This window comes from Bison bison, unplaced genomic scaffold, assembly GCF_000754665.1.
Source record: "Bison bison bison isolate TAMUID 2011002044 unplaced genomic scaffold, Bison_UMD1.0 scf7180017864270, whole genome shotgun sequence".
NCBI classification, from domain to species: Eukaryota; Metazoa; Chordata; class Mammalia; order Artiodactyla; family Bovidae; genus Bison; species Bison bison.
This window is the reverse complement of record NW_011494842.1, coordinates 1,668,204-1,688,255: the sequence shown is the minus strand read 5'-3', so window position 1 is coordinate 1,688,255 and position 20,052 is coordinate 1,668,204. Positions and strand designations below refer to the sequence as shown.

The 20,052-nt window shown below is 43.0% G+C and overlaps 1 protein-coding gene across 7 annotated transcripts in view; it reads right to left on the bottom strand.

Moving 5' to 3' along the window:
- DST (dystonin) overlaps nt 1-20,052 on the bottom strand; it is a 387,754-nt gene that overhangs the window by 159,892 nt on the left and 207,810 nt on the right. For 6 of the 7 annotated variants that reach the window (XM_010848528.1, XM_010848529.1, XM_010848533.1 and 3 more), the window contains 13 exons: nt 16,578-16,690; nt 16,376-16,482; nt 12,781-12,900; nt 10,179-10,274; nt 9,606-9,733; nt 6,566-6,659; nt 5,953-6,107; nt 4,474-4,936; nt 4,259-4,387; nt 4,025-4,102; nt 3,790-3,951; nt 3,607-3,711; nt 928-1,023 (listed from right to left, as the gene is read on the bottom strand). In XM_010848528.1, coding sequence (XP_010846830.1) covers nt 928-1,023; nt 3,607-3,711; nt 3,790-3,951; nt 4,025-4,102; nt 4,259-4,387; nt 4,474-4,936; nt 5,953-6,107; nt 6,566-6,659; nt 9,606-9,733; nt 10,179-10,274; nt 12,781-12,900; nt 16,376-16,482; nt 16,578-16,690 — 1,846 coding nt within the window. The other variant, XM_010848534.1, reaches the window with a different exon arrangement.

The window sequence follows — 20,052 nt, the reverse complement described above, 5'->3', positions numbered from 1 at the left end:
GAGAGGTGGGAGAAGGAAGGACTAGGACTCTGGGGTTAGCGGATGCAAACTATCAAACACAGGGTGGATAAACACCAAGGTCCTACTGGTATAGCAGAGGGAACTGTATTCAGTATCCTGTGATAAACCACAACGGCAAAGAATATGAAAAATAATACAGCTATATAACAAAGTGTATGTCTATATTGTGGTCGTGGCCCTGTATTACTTTGATTGAACATCTATTTCACTTTAGAACATCTATAAACACTTAAACAGTTGTTAAATGAAAGTGAAAGTCAGTCATGTCTGACTCTTTGCGACCCCATGTTCTACAGCCTGGCAGGCTCTTCTATCCATGGAATTCTCCAGGCTAGGATACTGAAGTGGGTAGCCTTTCCCTTCTCCAAGGGATCTTCCCCACACAAGGATTGAACCTAGGTCTCCCACATTGTAGGCGGATTCTATACCAGCTGAGCCAGGGAAGCCCAAGAAAACTGGAGTGGGTAGCCTGTCCCTTCTCCAGTGGATCATCCTGATCCAGGAATCAAACCAGAGTCTCCTGCATTGCAGGCGGACTCTTTACCAGCTGAGCTACCAGGGAAGCCCAAACAGTTGTTAAGCGGGGATGAAATTGCAAGAATATTTTAAAACTTCTGAAGAATAGGAAAAAAGCTCCCCCTAGTAAAATTGTTCCTCAAAAAGACAAGCATGGACAAAGTTAAGATTTTCTGACATTTTAAGTGGTTTTTAAAGTATTTCTTCTTTACTAAAATGCTTCCATTTATCCTAAAGGACATATAACCCTTCTATCCTAAAATGAACACATTTTGGTTTCTTTCCACCGCAGTCAGACATACACGCATCCCAACATTACACCATGGAAATGGTTCCTGTAACTCAGCTGAAACTGCAGTACCACCCGCCGACACGGTGACCGTTCCATACCTCGAAATAAGCGCCGTTCTCCTTCACGTGCTGCTCCACACACTGGCAGAGCTGTAGGATCCAGCTCCACTGCGTCTGCATTGCCGCGCGGTAGGCCTGCCAGGGAAAACACAGTCACCACTGCCGTCTGCACAGCAAGACACACCCAGGCTTCTCAGGGTTAAAAGACGGCGGTCTACACAGGTGATGAGATGCCTTAACAGAGACTTGAGAAGCAGGGACGTGAACTGTCCCGCTAAGCTAAACATCCCCACTTGCACAAAGCCAGTCCTAAAACTTTAAACATACATTTTTCTTTTTAAAAATTTTTTTAATATAAATGTATTTATTTTAATTGGAGGCTAATTACTTTACAATATTGTATTGGTTTTGCCATACATTGACATGAATCCGTCATGGGGATACATGTGTTCCCCATCCTGAACCATCCTCCCACCTCCCTCCCCATCCCATCCACCTGGGTCATCCCAGTGCACCAGCCCTGAGTACCCTGTCTCATGCATCCAACCTGGACTGGCGATTTGTTTCACATATGATAATTTACATGTTTCAATGCCATTCTCCCACCCTCGCCCTCTCCCACAGAGTCCAAAAGACTGTTCTATACATCTGTGTCTCTTTTCCTGTCTCGCATACATTTTTCAATCAGTCCAATTTCTTTCAAATTTTCAGTTTCTTGACTCGTTTTTCTTGTCACATATATGAAAAATGCTAACTCTGGGGCTGTTTTTCCAGGCAGACTTCTTTAACACTTGAGATGGATGCAAGCTATCCAACACTCTCCTGTGTGGAATCCTCAGATACACCCCCTTCACTCCATTTTCCTCTGTCTGTTTTCTGAATTTTTGTATTATTGGATAATAAAATCCCCCTTCTGACATCAAAGTACATGGTGTGTAGTTTTTGTCCTGTTTTTGCTTCCAAAACTAGTCTTGAAGCTCTTGGCAGGAGTGGGGCTGATCTGTTTTATCAGGACTGTTTGGGAAGGGTGGAGAAGCTTATGTAATTCTTTATCAGTATAATTATGGGATAATATCAGAGATAATACTAGGATGTTTTATTTCAAATGTTTTTTACTTGAATCTTTATTCAGTACAAGGTGCCTCTTTCATGAGAGCAAAAATACTGTAGGAAAGGCACCTACTTACAGGGAAACAGGAAACACCCTTTCCTATTTAAGGTGCAGTTCCCTGGCTTCCAGAAGAGGGCGGCCTAGCTGCTCTAACGACTGTCTTACATAAGACGGCCCCTCCTAGAGAAACAGGCCGCTGAGCTCGGTCCAGGCAGCTTTCTGGATGGAACGTACAAGGCAACCGTGGAAATCTGGCAACACTTCCTGATCACGTTAGGCGCTCCCTCCAATTAAGCTACTTAGAGTAAATTGGCTATAAAATACACATTGTGCATTGTTAAATTATTAGCTTCTTTTCCTCATAAAATACAAAAGAGTGTTGATAATTAACTACTATCCATCGCCTACAATACATTAGATGGGCCTGAAGAACCATAAAGATGACTAAGGCTTAATTTTATCCTTCCACATCCTCTTAGTTAATTAGACTAACAGCTCTACCTAAAGGTAATCAGGTTCACATCCACTTCATCCACGCCCATCAAAAGTCTCAACCTATAATCGCACTTCCTAGCAGCCGTCACTTCTCTATTTTAAGGAATACCCCACCTTCAGTTGACCATAGTATAAAAGTATATCCAGACCCATCATGATTCTAATCTCCTTTCCCTAGTGCTCCCCTCCAACCCCCCCTACCCCCCGTCCCACTCTTCTAGGTCCTTAACATTTCTATGTAGCACTGCCTGGGGATGAAAACCAAATTTTTACATGAAAGAAGGGCAACTGTAACATTCCCCAGACCTCCAGATGAGGTCTAGAATTTCATGAATCTTTTGTGTCATGACAACTTATTTTAGGGAACAAAGATTCTCAGATCCCTTTCCTCAACCACACATCCCATTGTAAGCACAGTTTCATTTTTCTTCCTCTGGAAATATACAACTGTCCACATTTGATACTTCTCCCCTCTTCCATAACCTCCAGCACATTTAGAAAGTCACTAACTCTAGCAGATACCAGGCCTAAAAACTAAACACCCCCCACCCGACCTGCACCTCACGGGCAGCCTGATAAACTCCAGGTCAGCCCTCCCCTTCTGGGTCTGAAATGTGTGTTACACCCTGAGGATGTTCCTGTCAGAGCCAGATCATGGACAGGATTAGTAAATGAAATAATAATAATAACTAGGACTTCTTGAGAACCTACTATGTATCAAGAACTGAACTAAGCTAACAGTACACTTTTCTCCTCCTCACACAACTCTACAGTTAGGAGCAACTTCCCCCATTTTAGGTAAGTGAACGGGACCCAGCAAGGTTACAACCTCGTGCAACATCACGTGGTCGGGAAGAAACTAACGTCAAAGCCTGACAAGACAAGGTCCTTCAGAGTTACTGTCCTGCATCTCTATGGCCACAGGGGTTGACACCAATGGGTGACACGCTTCACGCAGAGCAGAAGGCACATCAGTATGATTTGTCAGAAGTGTTATTTTTGAGCCAGGTTGTAGTAAAAGTTTGATAGTTTGCATTTTTCTATTTATCCACAAACAATAAAAGAATCTGAAAGGTAACATTCGAATATCCATATTACACTTTCTGACTCACCTCAATGGTTAACCGGGCTGGGTGATTTTCCAGAAGCAGCTGCTCCGCTATCTCTTGAACTGACTTAATAGTTTCTTCCTTTTGATCAAGTTCTCTCATCAATTCCTAATTGAAATAAATACGTTAGGAAATGATAAAACCTGAGAGGCATTGGTAACATTCAGCCACAGAAGCTGCACTCACAGCGTGGTAATCTCTCTTCCGGGCTATGTTGGTGTTTCTTTCACTCCAGTCGTAAGCAACTTCCTCCTCTTCTTTTTCATTCAACCAAATAAGTTCATTCGTTGCACGAGTTACAAAATTGTGGAGTGTGTCAAGGTGCCGCTCCTGATTCCTGGATGTATTCTTTATAAGGAGAATCATGGTAAGAATCATGTCTTTGCCATATAAAGGGAAGGGAAAGTTAAAAAAAACTTACCAAGAGTTTTGCATACTGATTCTCTAATCTGTGTAACTTTTCTGCATAAGTTAGTTTAAGAGGTGCCGTCATCTGGATCTATAACATGGGATAAAAAGACAGCAGGTTAGGAATCTTAAGAAATTCTGATTCACTGGCAATCTATCTTTTATCCTGTGACAACAGGGTCTTAACAGAAAGAGCACAGCAGAAGCTGGGATGAAATATATACATACAGACTTTAAATTCACATACCTCACTGATCTTAGCTTCTTTAAGGCTAGATTCAAATTCTTCAATAGCTCGGTGGACATTTTTATGATTTTCTAAGTGGCTTTCAACACTTGGCAAATCTGATCCCCATTCAGTGCGGTCCAGCTGCACCTTTAAATAGGAAGATATGAGGTTTAAAAAAAAAAACAACTGGTAGCAATAAGGCCTGAAACTCAGGTAAGAGTAAATATTTTTACCTGCATCTCATCCACCCAATTCAAAAGGTCCTGAACAAATTTCATGTTGATTTCCTCTTCTGTTAAATTCTGGTCCAGCAGAGATGACTTGAGAAGGGGCTTTCGGATCTGCATCAGCTTCAGAGTCTGCAGGGAGCTTGTCTCCCCTCCTGAGCCGAAACTTGGAACTAACCCTGATGGGAAGCCAGGCGTATAGGCAGGAGTGACAGACGGGGTCAGGCGGGACGTCAGCCCTGACGACAGGCCCGAGGTCACGCTAGACGGGGTCAGGGAAGGTGTGAGACCCTGCGTCAGCCCTGAGTTCATGCTGGGGTTTAAGGTCTGTGCAAATCCTGCGTTTAAACTCTGAGAGATTCCTGATATCATGAGCTTCGTCTGCTCCGTCGTCAGCACGCGGCCTTTGCTGTACACTGAGGAACATTCGTTCCGCAAGGCCATGATGTCATCGCGCAGTTTTGCAACCCTGAAAAGAAAATCAAAATGCGTAAGCTATAATGTGAGAGGTATTGTTCACAAAGGCTGACCCCTAAAACTAGGGACTCTAGTTACCAAAATGATCAATATTGGCTCATCAGCCATAACAAAGGCATCACACTAGTGCAAGATGTTAATAACAGGGGAAGAGGCTTTGAAGGGGTGTTAAGGGAACTCTAGACTGTCCACGCAATTTTTTATAAACCTAAGTTGCTCAAATAAATAAAGTCTATTTTAAAATGTCATTATAGTCACACTGATAAAAATTTACATCACGATTTTTTCACTCAATGTTGTACTATAAGTATTCTATATTATCATATGATCTTTACAACTGTAATTTATAATGAACTCAATTACAACACTATCATAGTATATGCTCATTCTCCTATTATTTGACACACAGGATACCAAATTTTTGACATGGACACTTTTTTCCCTATATTTATTTAGATAAGTTCTATATTTAGAATTATTATAGATGCCTAAAAGCAGAATTACTCCTTTGAAGCATCATTCATAGTTTTTGCCTTATATATATATATCATATATTTAGATATTTACATAATATATATTATATACAACCAGAAATGTTCCATTCCTATCCCCAAATCCACTTCTCAGAGACACAGATTTTTATATACATATTTTCCCAATATTTTGTTATGAGCATTTTCATAAGATAAACACAAAACTGATAAGTTGACTTAAAAGATAATTTTCTCATTATTGTCCCTTTTTCAAATATCACACATGAATATTTCAACTGCAGGTTAGTTACTACAGTATTAAATACTACATGTATCTAAAATTTTTTTCTCTTATTTATCTTTGAAGAACAAAACCTACTAAACACACCGAAATATGACACGATTAATGTGACACACATTGTCAACAAAAAAGAGCTTAGGGAACACTTCATAAAATCGCCACCCTCTACGTCCTTAATGAGGGGCCACGGAACAGTCAGCGAGGAGGACAAGGCTGGCTAGGAAGCTCCCTTACCTCTGCACCAACTGGTCTGCCTGGTAGTACTTTCCATCAATAAGAATCTGTACATCAATGACATGCTGGCGTAAAAGGTTCTCACATTCAAGGATATATCCAGCAATCTCTGCTTCATTCTGAAACTGCAGCCCGGATTCCAATCTTTTAGAATCCTGTATTTTAAAACAATTCAATATTAACTCTACATTAATTAACTAATTAAACAAATTGCAAATCTAGCCTCAGGGACTTCCCTGGTGGTGGCCCAGGAGTGAGGACTCGGCATGTCCACTGTAGGGGGCATGGGTTGGATCTGCGGTCAGGGAACTAGACCCCGCACGCCATGAAAGTGAAAGCGTTAGTCGCTCAGTCATGTCTGACTCTTTGGGACCCCATGGACTGTAGCCCATCAGGCTCCTCTATCCAAGGAATTCTCCAGGCAAGAATACTGGAGCGGGGTGCCATTCCCTTCTCCAGGAGATCTCCCCAACCCAGTGATTGAACTCATGTCTCCTACACTGCAGGCAGATTCTTTACCGTCTGAGCCACCTGGGAAGCGTAGAAGATTTTATTTCATCTGAATGTACCGACCCCTCTACAGCAATTCCAGCAGCTCCTGAAATGAACTTACAGACTGGAGAGCATTTCGGGCAAGCAACAGTTTGTCTTCACAGATGACACTGCCCCTCTGAACTCGGTTAGCAATCTGCTGCAACATCTCCAGCCTAAAAGAAGAAACAAAATTAAGTCTTTCCTTCCGAAGTCAGAGAGCTAGCCACCCCTGAAAAACGAGGCCCACCAAAAGAAAAACCACAACCCCACACCAAGGACTCCATACCTGTGTCCATCAAAGGATTCATTGCCAAAGCTAATACAGGAGTTGATCAGGGTTGGACCACAATGAACCGAGAGGAAATTCTCATTTGAGTCAAGACTAGTCCGAGTGCTGGTCGTGTTACTAAACACAGAATCACTGCTCCGGTAACTGTAACTACTGCTGTGCATTTTTATCTCGCAATGATGTTTTTTCTTCCACCATTAAAAGTAGACTAGAAAGTACACAGTCTGCAGAAAGTGCTACTTCTAATGGTGAAAAGAGGCGACTGGCTGTTACAGCTTTTAATGGCTCCTTAAATATGCCCCAACATGCATATTCAACACACAGCAAATAATACGCTGATAACTATTCAAAAGAATCCCGCCTAGAGCCATGGGTTTGCTAGCTACGGTCTGCCTTTTGTAGCCTACACTAAAGCCCTACATGTACGGACAAGGCAGGCTGATGGGGCGTCACTGGACAAGACTTGCCAAATATTTTCACCAAGAATCATTCACTTGCCACCAACTCAAAAACAACTCTGATGTTTCACGGAAGCCAAAGAACAATCAGGTCACTCTGGCAATACCAATCATCAGCTAAAAGAACACAAACAGCCAATCAGAGCCTCATCCTAGCATTTTGGAAAAACCAGCTCTGTACTGAACAACACAGGGTTAGAAAACCGGTACGTACAAACACCTACAAACAAAGGAATTTGACAAGAAGCAAAGCACCTTTCCCTTTTAACCAGCGCAGCATTTGTTGATTAGGTTACATTAACTGGAAAATTGTCCAGTTACCTTCCCCCCACAACAGAAACCACTCCCAGGAATGTTACGTCTACTCTCACTAAAGTTACTTTTTATTTTTAAAAGCCAAAGTGCTAAGAAGAGTATCAGTGTGATGCTTGGAGATTTAATTTGTCTGTGCTTGTTTTTCCTTTCTACAGGTTATTACCTGGCCTAAGATCATTGGCTCTTTCTCATTTGCCTTTTACATACTCCCATGCCACAGAGCTATTATTTTGCAATACAGAGTTAATGCCAAAAAACTTGTTGCTTCAAGAAAAATGAAGGCATTGAATCAGCCATACTAAATATTTTCCTATCCCCAACACTGCAAAGCCAAATTGCTGCTTCCCCAACTAGAGGCAGACACTGTCCTTTTTAGGAGGGAATTTGAGAGTGTCATGTCAAATATAGTCAGTAAACAGAAAAGCACAAAATAATAATAGTAGCCAGCACCTAACATTTCTGAAGCAATTGTTAGGTGCCAGGAAATTAACTAATCACTTTATAGACATACTCAGAACCACCAAATGTGGTTCCTACTATTACATCCTATTTACAAATGAGGAAACTGAAGTTTAGAGAGGATAGTGAATCTAAGATTACATGGCATGAACACTGAGCTAATAATTCATCCAGGATTGACTGGCTCCTAGACCCTGAACTCTTAACCACAGCATTCTTTTATTTACATAAATTAAAATCCAGCTGCTATTCTGACAACTAAAATCAACTCTGCCCCCTTTCTCTGGCACCTTTTCTATCCTTTCATCAGATTAGAAGCTGAGCATTTCATTTGAACCACCCAGAATTATCTCCTCCCTACAAGGTCCATCCTAGGTATTTTGCACTTGTTCTGGTTCAAAAGGATCCAGTTATGTAGACATAATACTCTGCTTTAACAAGCGTGTCATCAATGATGTCATAAAGGCCTGACAAATCAGACCCACCCTCGGATCTTCAATGCATTAGTTCACACTTCTTCCACGTGGAAGTTAGGAGTGGGTGCAGAGAACATCAGTATATTGAGGGCCTCCAGGTAGCAGAGCCGGTGTTGTGGGCAGCACAAGGAACCACAAACACAGGAATCTGTCTGCATGCTCACTCTGTGGAACTGGCAGTCCTCATTCAAGCAATCTCAGAGAAATGTATAAATTACAACCAAGATGAGTCTACGAAGGAGGACCACGTGGAACAGGAGGGTCAACCCCGAAACACCTGAACCAGCCTGGGAGACTTCAGAAAGTTTCTGGAGGAAATCATACTGGAGCTGAGATCAGAGGAAGATCAGGAGTAAGGAGAGGACGAACCAGACGACCCAGCCGCAGGAAAAGACAGTGCCAAGATCTCACAAACGCGGAGGCTGGGAAACGGGCAGGCCAGCGCTCCTGAGAGGCGGCCGGCATGGCTCGCCGAGGACCAGAAGGCCAGCCTTGGGGACTCAGACCATAAGCCCCACACAGCACAGCTCAGGCTGGAACGGAAGGACCGTCCAACAAACCCCTCCTGAGGACCTAGGTGACCTTCCGGGGCGCCTGGTGAGGCAGGAGAGAAAGGAGGAAGCTGAGGGATGGTTTCGGGCCCACAGACAGGGTGGGACTGAACCAGCGATCACAAGTCCTCCAGGCGCTGCCTCACTGCCCTTCTTTAAACAGAGGGTTCACTGCCCACAGAGAGGGCCGTAGCCCAAAACATACCAAGAAACAAGGTAAGCTCACGGTTAACCTATGTTATGTATGGATGAGCTTCTGGTGACTTAAAAGCTGGAGAAATTCTCACGGGTCCTCCTGACTGTTAAGTCTGTAACCACCATATGAGATGCGACTGCACACACCAACCCAGGCCCCCTCCAGCATTACTTCCCTGATTCCTTCCTCAAACCTCTTGGAAGAGTTTCTAGATAACAAAATGGGAGAATCAGAAAGACTTAGCCAAGGTCACGCAAACAAGCAAATGGAAAAGGCTAATGTTGGTCCAGGGTGGCATGTCTCCAAAGCTTAAGCTGTTTGCGCACCACAAGCGGACCCCCTCACTGGACACCCCGGGCAGAGAACGCCCCCAACCTTTCAACTTCGGGACGAAGAGCCTTCTCCCTCTCCAGCATGGCGATGATGAGCTTTCCCCACTCCTTTTCTATGTCGTTTGGGTGATAACCTTGAAGGAGTTTGATGCGTCCAAACTCTATCCAAATCTAGAGAAAAGAGCACAAAAAGGTGATGTGAAGGAAAGACATTAAAAATCACGCTTCTTAAATCAAGACAGACTATTAATAAAGATTACATTTGATATCATATGATATCACTTACAGATGGACTCTAAAAGATGACTCAAAAAAGCTAATCTATGAAACAGAATCCCAGACACAGAGAACAAACTTGTGGTTGACAAGGGGGAGGGGTTGGAGAGGGGGGAAGGGAAGGACTGAGTTTGGGATTAGCAGATACAAAGAGCATTATACAGAGAATGGACAAACAGCAAGGTCCTACGGTACAGCCCAGTAAATACATATATAACTGAGGTATATAACTGAGTTACCATGCTGAGCAGCAGAAATTGACACACTATAATCAATCAACTACACCAATAAAATTTTTTAAAAGGAGACATTTGCCAATTCAAAGGAAATTTTTTCTTACCTCTAATAATTTATATAAGCGTTTAATTTTTGATTTTTCTGTCTCCTTTGGTGGAATTTCTGTTTCTTTAAACTGTAAATACTGATTGTAAAGTGCCTAAAATGAAAGGGAAAATAAATGAAGAGCTGAACTTCAAAAATCTGTTTTCATTATCACATAATGTCACGACTTCAAATGCTTTCTGTTCTGTCGCCTGCCTGGGTGGCCTGGCATGCGTACTCAGCTGCATCCGACTCTTTGAGACCCCATGGACTGCAGCCCACCAGGCTCCTCTGTCTGTGGAATTTTCCAGGCAAGAATACTGGAGTGGGTTGCCATTTCCTACTCCAGGGGATCTTCCTGACCCAGAGATCAAGCTCGCCTCTCGTGCATCTCCTGCATTGGCAGGCAGATTCTTTACCACTCTCCCACCCGGGGAGGTATTCCTTCATAAAATAAGATAATCAAGGATGCCAGTTCTGAGCCAGCTGGTAAACAGGATCTAAGGGATCTGAAGAGGATGTAATTAGGGCTGTGAGCCCGATTCAACATATGCTGCCCAGGCATCTGGATAATGAAAACCACAACAGTGTCTGTTAGTTGCTCAGTCGTGTCTGACTCTTTGCGACCCCGTGGACTGTAGCCTGTCAGGCTCCTGTGTCCATGAGAATCTCCAGGCCAGAATCCCGGAATGGGTAGCCTTTCCCTTCCTCAGGGGATCTTCCCGACTCAGGGATCGAACCCGGGTCTCCACACTGCAGGCGGATTCTTTACCAGCTGAGCCACCAGGGAACCACAACTCTACTAAGGATCTCATCATCCAAATAAGAAGACAAATCCTTTAAAAGATACACTTTGCAAATGCTGTACTTTAGCTTTTACTTTTTGGAAAAATCATCTGATACGATTCTCATAAAACGGGGTGGGAAGCATTCTTCTCTATTTCATGGTCCATCCTTGAAAAACAGAATTCTCATCAGACAGGACTAAAGTTTGCGTTCAATGTCCCATGGCCAAATTAAGCAGATCTTACAGTAAAAAAAGATGCTACTGGTTCCTGCTATTATAAAAGTCTGGGCCATATAATTAAATTATTATCTAATTTATAGATATTAATTTGGGAATCTCTTAAATATATGTATATTATGTTTATTAACAAGGAGCTTCTAAAAATTATGTTGATAAAATAGCTCCACATTTAGTAAGTATACACTGATTATTTCATCCTAATTCATGCTGCTTTAAAACAAGTCCATGAAAATGTTCGAGGAGACATATTTATCTGAAGGATTCCATTTAATGTTTTGCTGATTAAGAAAATTATTCAGTTGGCCAAAAAGTTCCTTTGAGAAAAACCCAAATAAACTCCTTGGCGAACCCAATATTTGGTATTTCCCCATGATGTATTTTTTTCCTATATCCTGTCTTATCCCAGACACCAGCAAGTAATCTGTAGTCAAACTTCTTCAATAATTTAAGCATCTGCACTAATCAGAAGCCAGCATGAATTTACTCAAATGTCTGGACAATCAATCTATTTGAAAATAAGTAGAACTTGAAATCTAAAAGTTGGCTAAACCCAAAGTGCAACATTTTAGGATGTCCATCGGTGAATAAGTACAGAATGCCATCGTGTGCTGACGCTGTTCACAGTAGATGTGGTCACGGAAGGGGGAGGAACGCTTTCCTGCCGGGAGAGGTTACCATCCACACTGGGAGACATCGCACAAAACCGCTTCAGAAAGACCCGAAGCCAAGGAGCCTGGTGCCAAGAACAAACTCCCCGTGGCAGCGTGAGTAAAAGCTGTTCCATAGACGTTGTGTGCAGATGCGTGGACGCAATTGCTCATGTGAACAGGGCCTCTCCTAGATTAGAACCATTCCTGAAATTCCGATCAGGAAAACAGTGTCTACAGTTCAAGGAATTAGACCTTGTTGTTCATATTCACATGAGCCACTTCTTGAAATAAAGTACACTACTCTGCTATGACAAATCCCAAGGTTCAAGAAGAGTCAACTTATTTTCAGTGTTTATACAACTACACCATCTTTCAATACCTCTGTGACGTCTCTGACAAAGAGACGGACCCAGTTTCTTAGGCAGTAGCACCTGTTCTACTAAACCAGGAACTCATTTACCCCGGGAGTCGGGTACGTCCTTTCGAATTCGTGGTGAAATACTGAATGTACGTCTTGTACCACAGAAGCCTCTGAGGCCGTTTCTAACGGGATGTGACCACAGGCACACGCCCGGCCACCCCTGTATTGCACAAGCTTCCCACACAGCTCCTGCCCCGGCCACCTGCTAGCTCCAGGTGTCTCCCAGGTTCCAAAAATAACACCACAACGTCATTCCCAGAGACCCTCCCATATTAACTCTCAACAAGGCAAAGTGAAGGGACTATAAATTTAAGATGTTGTTGCTCTGATGTTTTAAGTATTGGTGTCGACTTCCATTTCCTCTGTATAATAGAAGATGGATAAATAAATAATTTGCCTGCTGACTGGTACCTTGCCAAGGATAATTTTTCTTCAGTTTCTGAAATGATAGAACCATTTCAGCATTTTTTTTTAAGGTTTAGTAATTAACTTAACCCTACTTAACTTCTGTAGGGACACAGACCTTGAGTTCTACAGGATTATTAGGAAACGTTCTCTCCGACATAGTGGCCACGTGGTGTCTGATCCACTGGACGAGGTAGTTGACCATATTCTGGTATTCAATCCACTTGACTTCGACATCCTACAAGGAGAAGATGGCAAAGAAGGTCTGTATCTGCAGATGGCAACATTCACGTCTAACATAGCCTGGCCAGAGGTCATTGTGTGGATCTGTGGGTCTTTAAGCCTGACAGAGAGGACCAGTTCAAGGTTTTCTTCATTTCCTCCCAGTCTCAATTCTGTCCACTTAAACAGCTCTAAAACATGCTATCAACAGTTGACCACTAAGACTCCCCTAAGGAACGCCAACTCTGATCCAAGGATCCAGGCTGACTGAGGTACCTTGTTAAGGCGGCTTCTGAGGCTGCACTGAAATGTAGCAGAAAAAAACGCCATGATCAATTTGGAGTGTTTCCCGGGCAGTCAAGAAAGGGAGTAATGGCCTGCGAAAGCCAGGTGAGCTACCTTCTCTGCCAGCCTAAGTCTACCTGATATCTGAAACTCAGAGAACTACATAAGACACAGGAAACTTGACAGGAATGAAACCTACAGGAAATGTACATGGGGGGAATCATTCAATATTCCTTAAGCAAACTTTTGTTTTTAAATGAAGGAGACTGGAAGACTGTCAACTGTTTTCTTCAATTAAGCATTTGAGGAAGTGCTTATGATGTTCAAAGCACTGTGGTAAGCGCTGTAATAAAAATATACTTTAAGAGATGATCCCTTTTATCAAAGAGTTTTCTGTCTAGACGAGGAGGCAAGAGAGAGTCATAATATAAACAGTTATGCAAAATGAAAAGCAGTACTGAAGAAGTGTTGAAATAACAAAAGTGGGTAGTTTATGCGAGGCATCAAGATAAAAAGTGAGGTGAGCACAGATGTGCCTCAAAAGCATCACCTGAAGGCCTCTTGGGAGAGGCCGTCCCTGGGCGGCTGTGCAGTGAGCAGGAACTGGAGTGGGCGGCGGGAGGGACAGACAGGTGACGCATGGGATGGAGGCACGGACTCTGAGACAGGAACGCCCTGGCCACCACCAAAAGCTCACGTGGGAACTGATGCTGGGAAGAACGGACACATGCAGAGCCATTGGAGGTCAGTACATCTAGACCGCATTGAGTCTTGCAAGCCACATGAAGCCGTGGGAGGTTTCCAAGCTAATATGCCAACAGTGTGCAGAGATGATGGTAGAAGAAAATCAGGGGAGCAAGCAAGGCCACAAGCAAGCTCACATCCTCATCCCGGTGAAGGGGTGGGAGTAAGGAGCTGCGTGCAGGCTGTGGGGAGGAGCACGGAGCGGCCACAGGCATGTTCTTGGGCAGCTCTAGCCTGAGTCACAGCAGACACCAGAGCGGAGGGTGACCACGGCAGCAAGTTGCTTGGGGACCAGCCTTCAAGACAGAGCACACAGGAGGGAAGAGGAACAAGCCTAACCAGAGCACACGGAGGCGACACAAGAGACCAGGGAGCTCCCAAATCCTCAAGATGAAACAGAGTAAAGATGGCAGCTGCAGGAGCAGAGCGGCCAGGGCGAGGGGGTCCCCCAGGAGCACAGCATGTGTGGGGCGGGGGTCCTGTCCTCCAGAGAAGCACAGCGCTCGCCAGCAGGGCCAGCACGACACGCACGGCGAAAATACTGCAGGCTTCTGGAAGCACGGGACTAAACCAAGAACCCAGAGCCATGTGTCAGAGATCCTGCCCTGCTACAGAGTCTGGCAAAATCCAATCACCCTCCTCCAGGCCTCACCTTCAAACCAGAACACAACACAGAGCGGCCTTACTTCCTGGGATCATATAAGTCTATAAACTTGAAAGTGATTTCGGAAGTGAGATAGTCTCTACAGAGAGAAGGATAGCAAACTGGGTGGCTGTTAAACAGCAGCACATTAAAAAAGAAAAAAAAAAACTCTCAATTGAGTGGTTCCAGTTTTCATTTACAAGTGACATGCAACTCTGAATAACCTACTTTATGAAATGAAATGTTTCTGAGTTATACTTGAATTGTAATGGTGGAATGGTACCATTAAAATACATATAGTATCAATTTATTGAGTAGCCTATTAACTCAAATCCATTAAAAAATATTTGACATTTAAAGACTGTAAACCCATACAACTCAACAATACAAAAACAACTGAATTGAAAAGTGGGCAGAAGCTATAAATAGACATTTCTCCAATGAGAACATACACATGGTCAATAGGCACGTGAAAAGATGCTCACCATCACTAATTATTAGAGAAATGCAAGTCAAAACCATAATGAGGCATCACCTCACACTGATCAGAACAGACATCATTAAAAAGTCAACAAACAATAAATGCTGGAGAGGGTGCAGAGAGAAGGGAACCCTTGTAGACTGCTGGTGGGAGTGTTACAGCCACCATGGAGAACAGTATGGAGGCGCCTCAGAAAACTAAAAATACAATTAGTATATGATCCAGCAATGCTACTCCTGGGCATACACCCGGGCAGAATTCTAATTCAGAAAGAGCCATACACCTCTACGCTCATAGCAACACTATTCACAACTGCCACGACATGGAAACAACCTGAATGTTGATCAACAGATGAAAGGATAAAGAAAATGTGTACATATAGACAAAGGAATACTACTCAGCCATGGAAAAGAATGAAATAATGCCATCTACAGCAACACAGATGGATCTAGAGATTGTCATACTGAGCGAAGTAAGTCAGACAGGGAAACAGAAATATTGCATGGCACCCCTTATATGTGGAATCTAAAAAGAAATGATACAAAGGAACTTACTTACAAAACAAACAAACTCATGGACTTAGAGGACGAACTTATGATTGCTGGCAGGGGAGGATGGGGAAAGGGATAATTAGGGAGTCCGGGATGGACAGGTACACACTGCTATATTTAAAACGGATAACCAACAAGGACCTACTACATAGCACATGGAACTCTGCTCAGTGTTATGTGGCAGCCTGGATGGGAGGGGAGTTTGGGGAAGAATGGATCCCATTGCTGTTCATGTGAGACTAAAGACAAAAAGTTTTTTTTAAAAAAGAAGATATGGTACATATATACAATGGAATATTAGTTGACCATATAAAAGAATAAAATAATGCCATGTGTAGCCACATGGATAGACCCAGAGGTTATCGTATTAAAAGGAAGTTAAGACAGAGAAAGACAATTACCACACAATATGAATGGTATTGTATCTAAAATATGACACACATGAACTTATCTATGAAACAGACACAGAATCACGAACAGAGAACACACTGATGGGTGCCAAGGGGGAGAACGTGGGGGAGGTAGGGACTGGGAGGCTGGGATTGGCAGAACTATATTCAATATCCTATGATAAACTATAATGAAAAAGAATATTCAAAAAAGAATGCAAATATACAGATAACTGAATCACTTTGCTGTACACCGTAAATTAACAGAACATTGTAAATCTACTACACGTCCATTTCTTTTAGGTCATATGAACAAAAAATATGACTGCAAAAAGCACTCTCAGAGAATTCAGTCAACTGTGAGTTATCAACTTCAGAATGGAAAAACCAATACTCACATTTGCCCCGATGCCTTCACCACCTTCAGGGACTTTGGGAAATGCGTCATAGAGAGATGATACATAAGTTATTACTGACTTTTCATCAGGTGAGGAGACATCCACATCTAAAAGCAGCAACATGAATTATTTCAGAATGCTGATCGATTACTTTAGATCAGACCTTCCAGCCCGTCAACATCTGGTCAAGACAATCACTCACCTTCAGGATCCAGAAGTCTTATAACACCGATTTTTTCTGCTACATAGAAAGCGTGCTCTAAATTTGCAAGGTTGCTTTGAACAGCAACAGTATTCATGTCTATCAGGTCCGGCCTAGGAGAAACATATGCTGTATTAATGAGGCTTCTCACTTGCCAATTCAACATGAAATATACATGTGTACTTATTGACATAACAACTCCTGCAAATCTTAATACTAAGCGTGTGTTGAAATACAGAGCTTTTCAATCCAATCTTCACCACTGCTCCTGTGAACTAAGAATGCCTCCTGCCATATTGGTTAACAAGGATGCTGCAGTCACCAAGCCGTCACATTATGGCCGCCTGGACCGTGAGCCCCGAGGGAACTCAGGATGGAAACACCCGAGTTTCAAACCACCAGCCCAAGCCATTAAACTCACCTCAGGGCGAGAAAGCACGGGATCCTGGCCCCGGGCAGCTGAGGCACAGATCAAAAAAACGAGCTAGAGGAGCTCAGAGGCCTGCACCTTTCCATACACAGAAAAGCACTCAATTCATTAACTTGAGAGATCTTGTTTTCTCTAGTTAATTAATCAGGTAGTCTTCTGATGTTGCGACTACCTGATCTCTGTTGCAAAGCCCCCATACATCCTGGCCTCCCCGGCCTCTTCAGAGCCATCCCTCAGAGCCGTCTGAGAGGCCGTGTCCTAGGGTTAAGGCTTTAATTTTGTTCACCAGATGTAACTCTCACCTTTTAGATCATTCAGTTTTTCAGTCAACACTCACTTCTCTCAGAAACTTTTGTGAGCCAAAAGCAATTGTGGAAAAATGTAACAACTTTCATGTATAAAATTTCAGCAAAATCCACAAATTGCCCATGATCAGAACATGTATGAGTATCTGTCGCATTCAATCTATTTAAGCCCCATTACCTCAACAGTATCCTTCTAATCCAACTGGCAGCTTCTCAGTGTTCCTCCCAAGGAGCTCAGGCCCCACACACTGTTACCCTCAGGGTACCACCACGCAGAACACCCTTCCGGTCGCAGCCCCCTGCACAGGCCTGCCCATCCTGGGAGCAGACATCCAGCCCCACCGCCTCCGGGGCCGTCACTCACCTTCCCAGCCCTCATTTCCCACTTTGGTCCCTGAACTCCACCAGCGTAGTTGCCCAGTCGTGCCCAACTCTTCGCAACCCTATGGACTGTAGCCCACCAGGCTCCCCTGTCCATGGGACTCTCCCGGCAAGAACACTGGAGGAGGTTGCCGTGCTCTCCTCCAGGGGATCTTCCTGACCCATGCACTGAACCCACATCTCCCGCACTGCAGGTGGATTCTCTACCATCTGAGATGCCGGGAAGTCCTACTCCTAAGCCTGCGCCAATTAATCTGGCACCTGGAAGAATCATGTACTTCTTTGCCCTTTAAATTTACTGTTCAAAACTGCATCTTGTTTCTCCCAACCGGCTAATTCCAAGATAACAAGAGCCACGTGGTTTTAACAGACTTTTGTATCTTATCCTTCTACTGAGATAAACAGTGGCATATATATATTGTAGACACTGAATAAATATCTACAGATAAGGTAAGTAGATTGGTTATTACACAGAATCATAAAAGACTAAAATAAGCACCAGCTTATATCTTCACAAACACACACACACACACACCCCATGATGCTATAAACCACAAAGATTACTTAAAACCGGCTCTATCGACATAGGATTTTATAAGACTTCCCAAATACTCCTGAATACTAAGTGTAAAACACTGTAGCCAGAAACTTAACTCAAGGCCAGAAGCCAGTCAGGAAACTTTCCTCTCAAAATCATTTAAAGAATGTAGAAACAAATATGGAAACAGTAAAGCCATCAAAAAGAGCAGTACCAACCCCCAAATCTCTAGGAACCTGTTTCTCAGCTTCTAAGGAAAGGCTCTCATTCCAGCCTCCAAGGGCATCCTGTCTCCCTCAAAATCACCCTCTGGGGTCTGCAGAAGGGTGGGAGCGTTCAGAGGTAGGACAGGAGACTGAGGTGGTTATTCTGAACACAGCGAGAAAACAGATTACAGGACAGAAACAGACCACTAACTTCAGGGAGGGAGGCAGCAATCAGGACGCTTATCTCTATTAAGAAAGCAGACCTCCAAAGATATCTATCTACTCACTGTTTTACTGCGCTTTCAAAGTGTTCATAACCTTGAAATGTACCTACCTACTTACCTACGGATTTCCTGGGAATTATCTGGAAATTCTTTAATGCTTTTCACATTGCCACCAATATGATCACTAGAAAGGTATCTCACATTGATTATACAAACAATGAATCCGCTGACAACAATACAGGTAAATGACGTCACCTCTAAAGTAACACTTTTTATTCACAAATGTGTAGTTTGAAGAGTGATAACCTCAAGATTACTAAACAGGTGTGCATAACAGTCGAGACAAAAACAAATCTCTGAAGTTCAAAAAACTGCTTTGCATCCACAAAGTTCAGACATTTTGAAGAAATAAAAGCCAGTGTTTCTGAGTTTGCCAAGTCTCCCAACAAGAAAGGGCATGTTGTCAAGCAAAGCCTGCCATTAGCAGATAGAGTAAACACTGAGTAATCCCGGAGAATGAATCCAGTCATTGAAGAATCCAGCTTTCCACTGAGAGAACAAAGCACTCCTTCAGAATGACAGAGTTATTTGAGCACAAAAGCAGCTGTGTAATACGTCAATCTGGGATAAGCTGCCTCTGTTTTCCTGATACTTAACCCTTTCATGAAACAAAAGCTTGCAGGGGGTTTCCTCTGTTAAGACTCCAGTGAACAAAACTTAATGAAGCAAAAAGTGTTCTAAAACCACCCTGGAGAAGGAGCAGCCTGAGCGTTGTCGGAATTCTACCTTCCCTGGGGTCCCTCTGCAGCTTCCCATTCTGCTTCTCCTATTTGTCTGGAGCTTCCAGAAGCTGCACATGCTGGGACCTACCTTCCTTTTCCTTCACAGCTTCACTGGGATCATATAACCCTTAAAAACCTGGCTAGTTCCCACATACGCAAGATTTTTGTTTTCATTCTAAAGGCTTCATTTCACTGTAACATCCCCTTTTGTGGAATTTTTACAGGAAATTTTATTCTCATCTTAGGTTTCACTAAGCAAACACTGTATTATACTGTAAGCAACTGTTCGTGCCCTAGTTTACATCACTGGAGTGGGGTGCCATTGCCTTCTCCACACTGAGTATTAACCAGTCTAATTTCCCTGTTTTCTGAAAACCATTCCAAATTATATGATGTAATCCTCTGCCACCTAAAATTATACCAGTTTTTCAAATGGGATAAAAGCCATAAAAGCCATCTAAGCCTTACTTGTATTATTATTCTATGATGACGTCATCTTTTCTGAATGACTCCTTCATCACGGACAGCAGCTTTTTAAAGCACACCTTTACATACCACTTTTTCCCCACTAAATTAATAGAAAGCGCTTACAAAGAAATAAAAAACGGG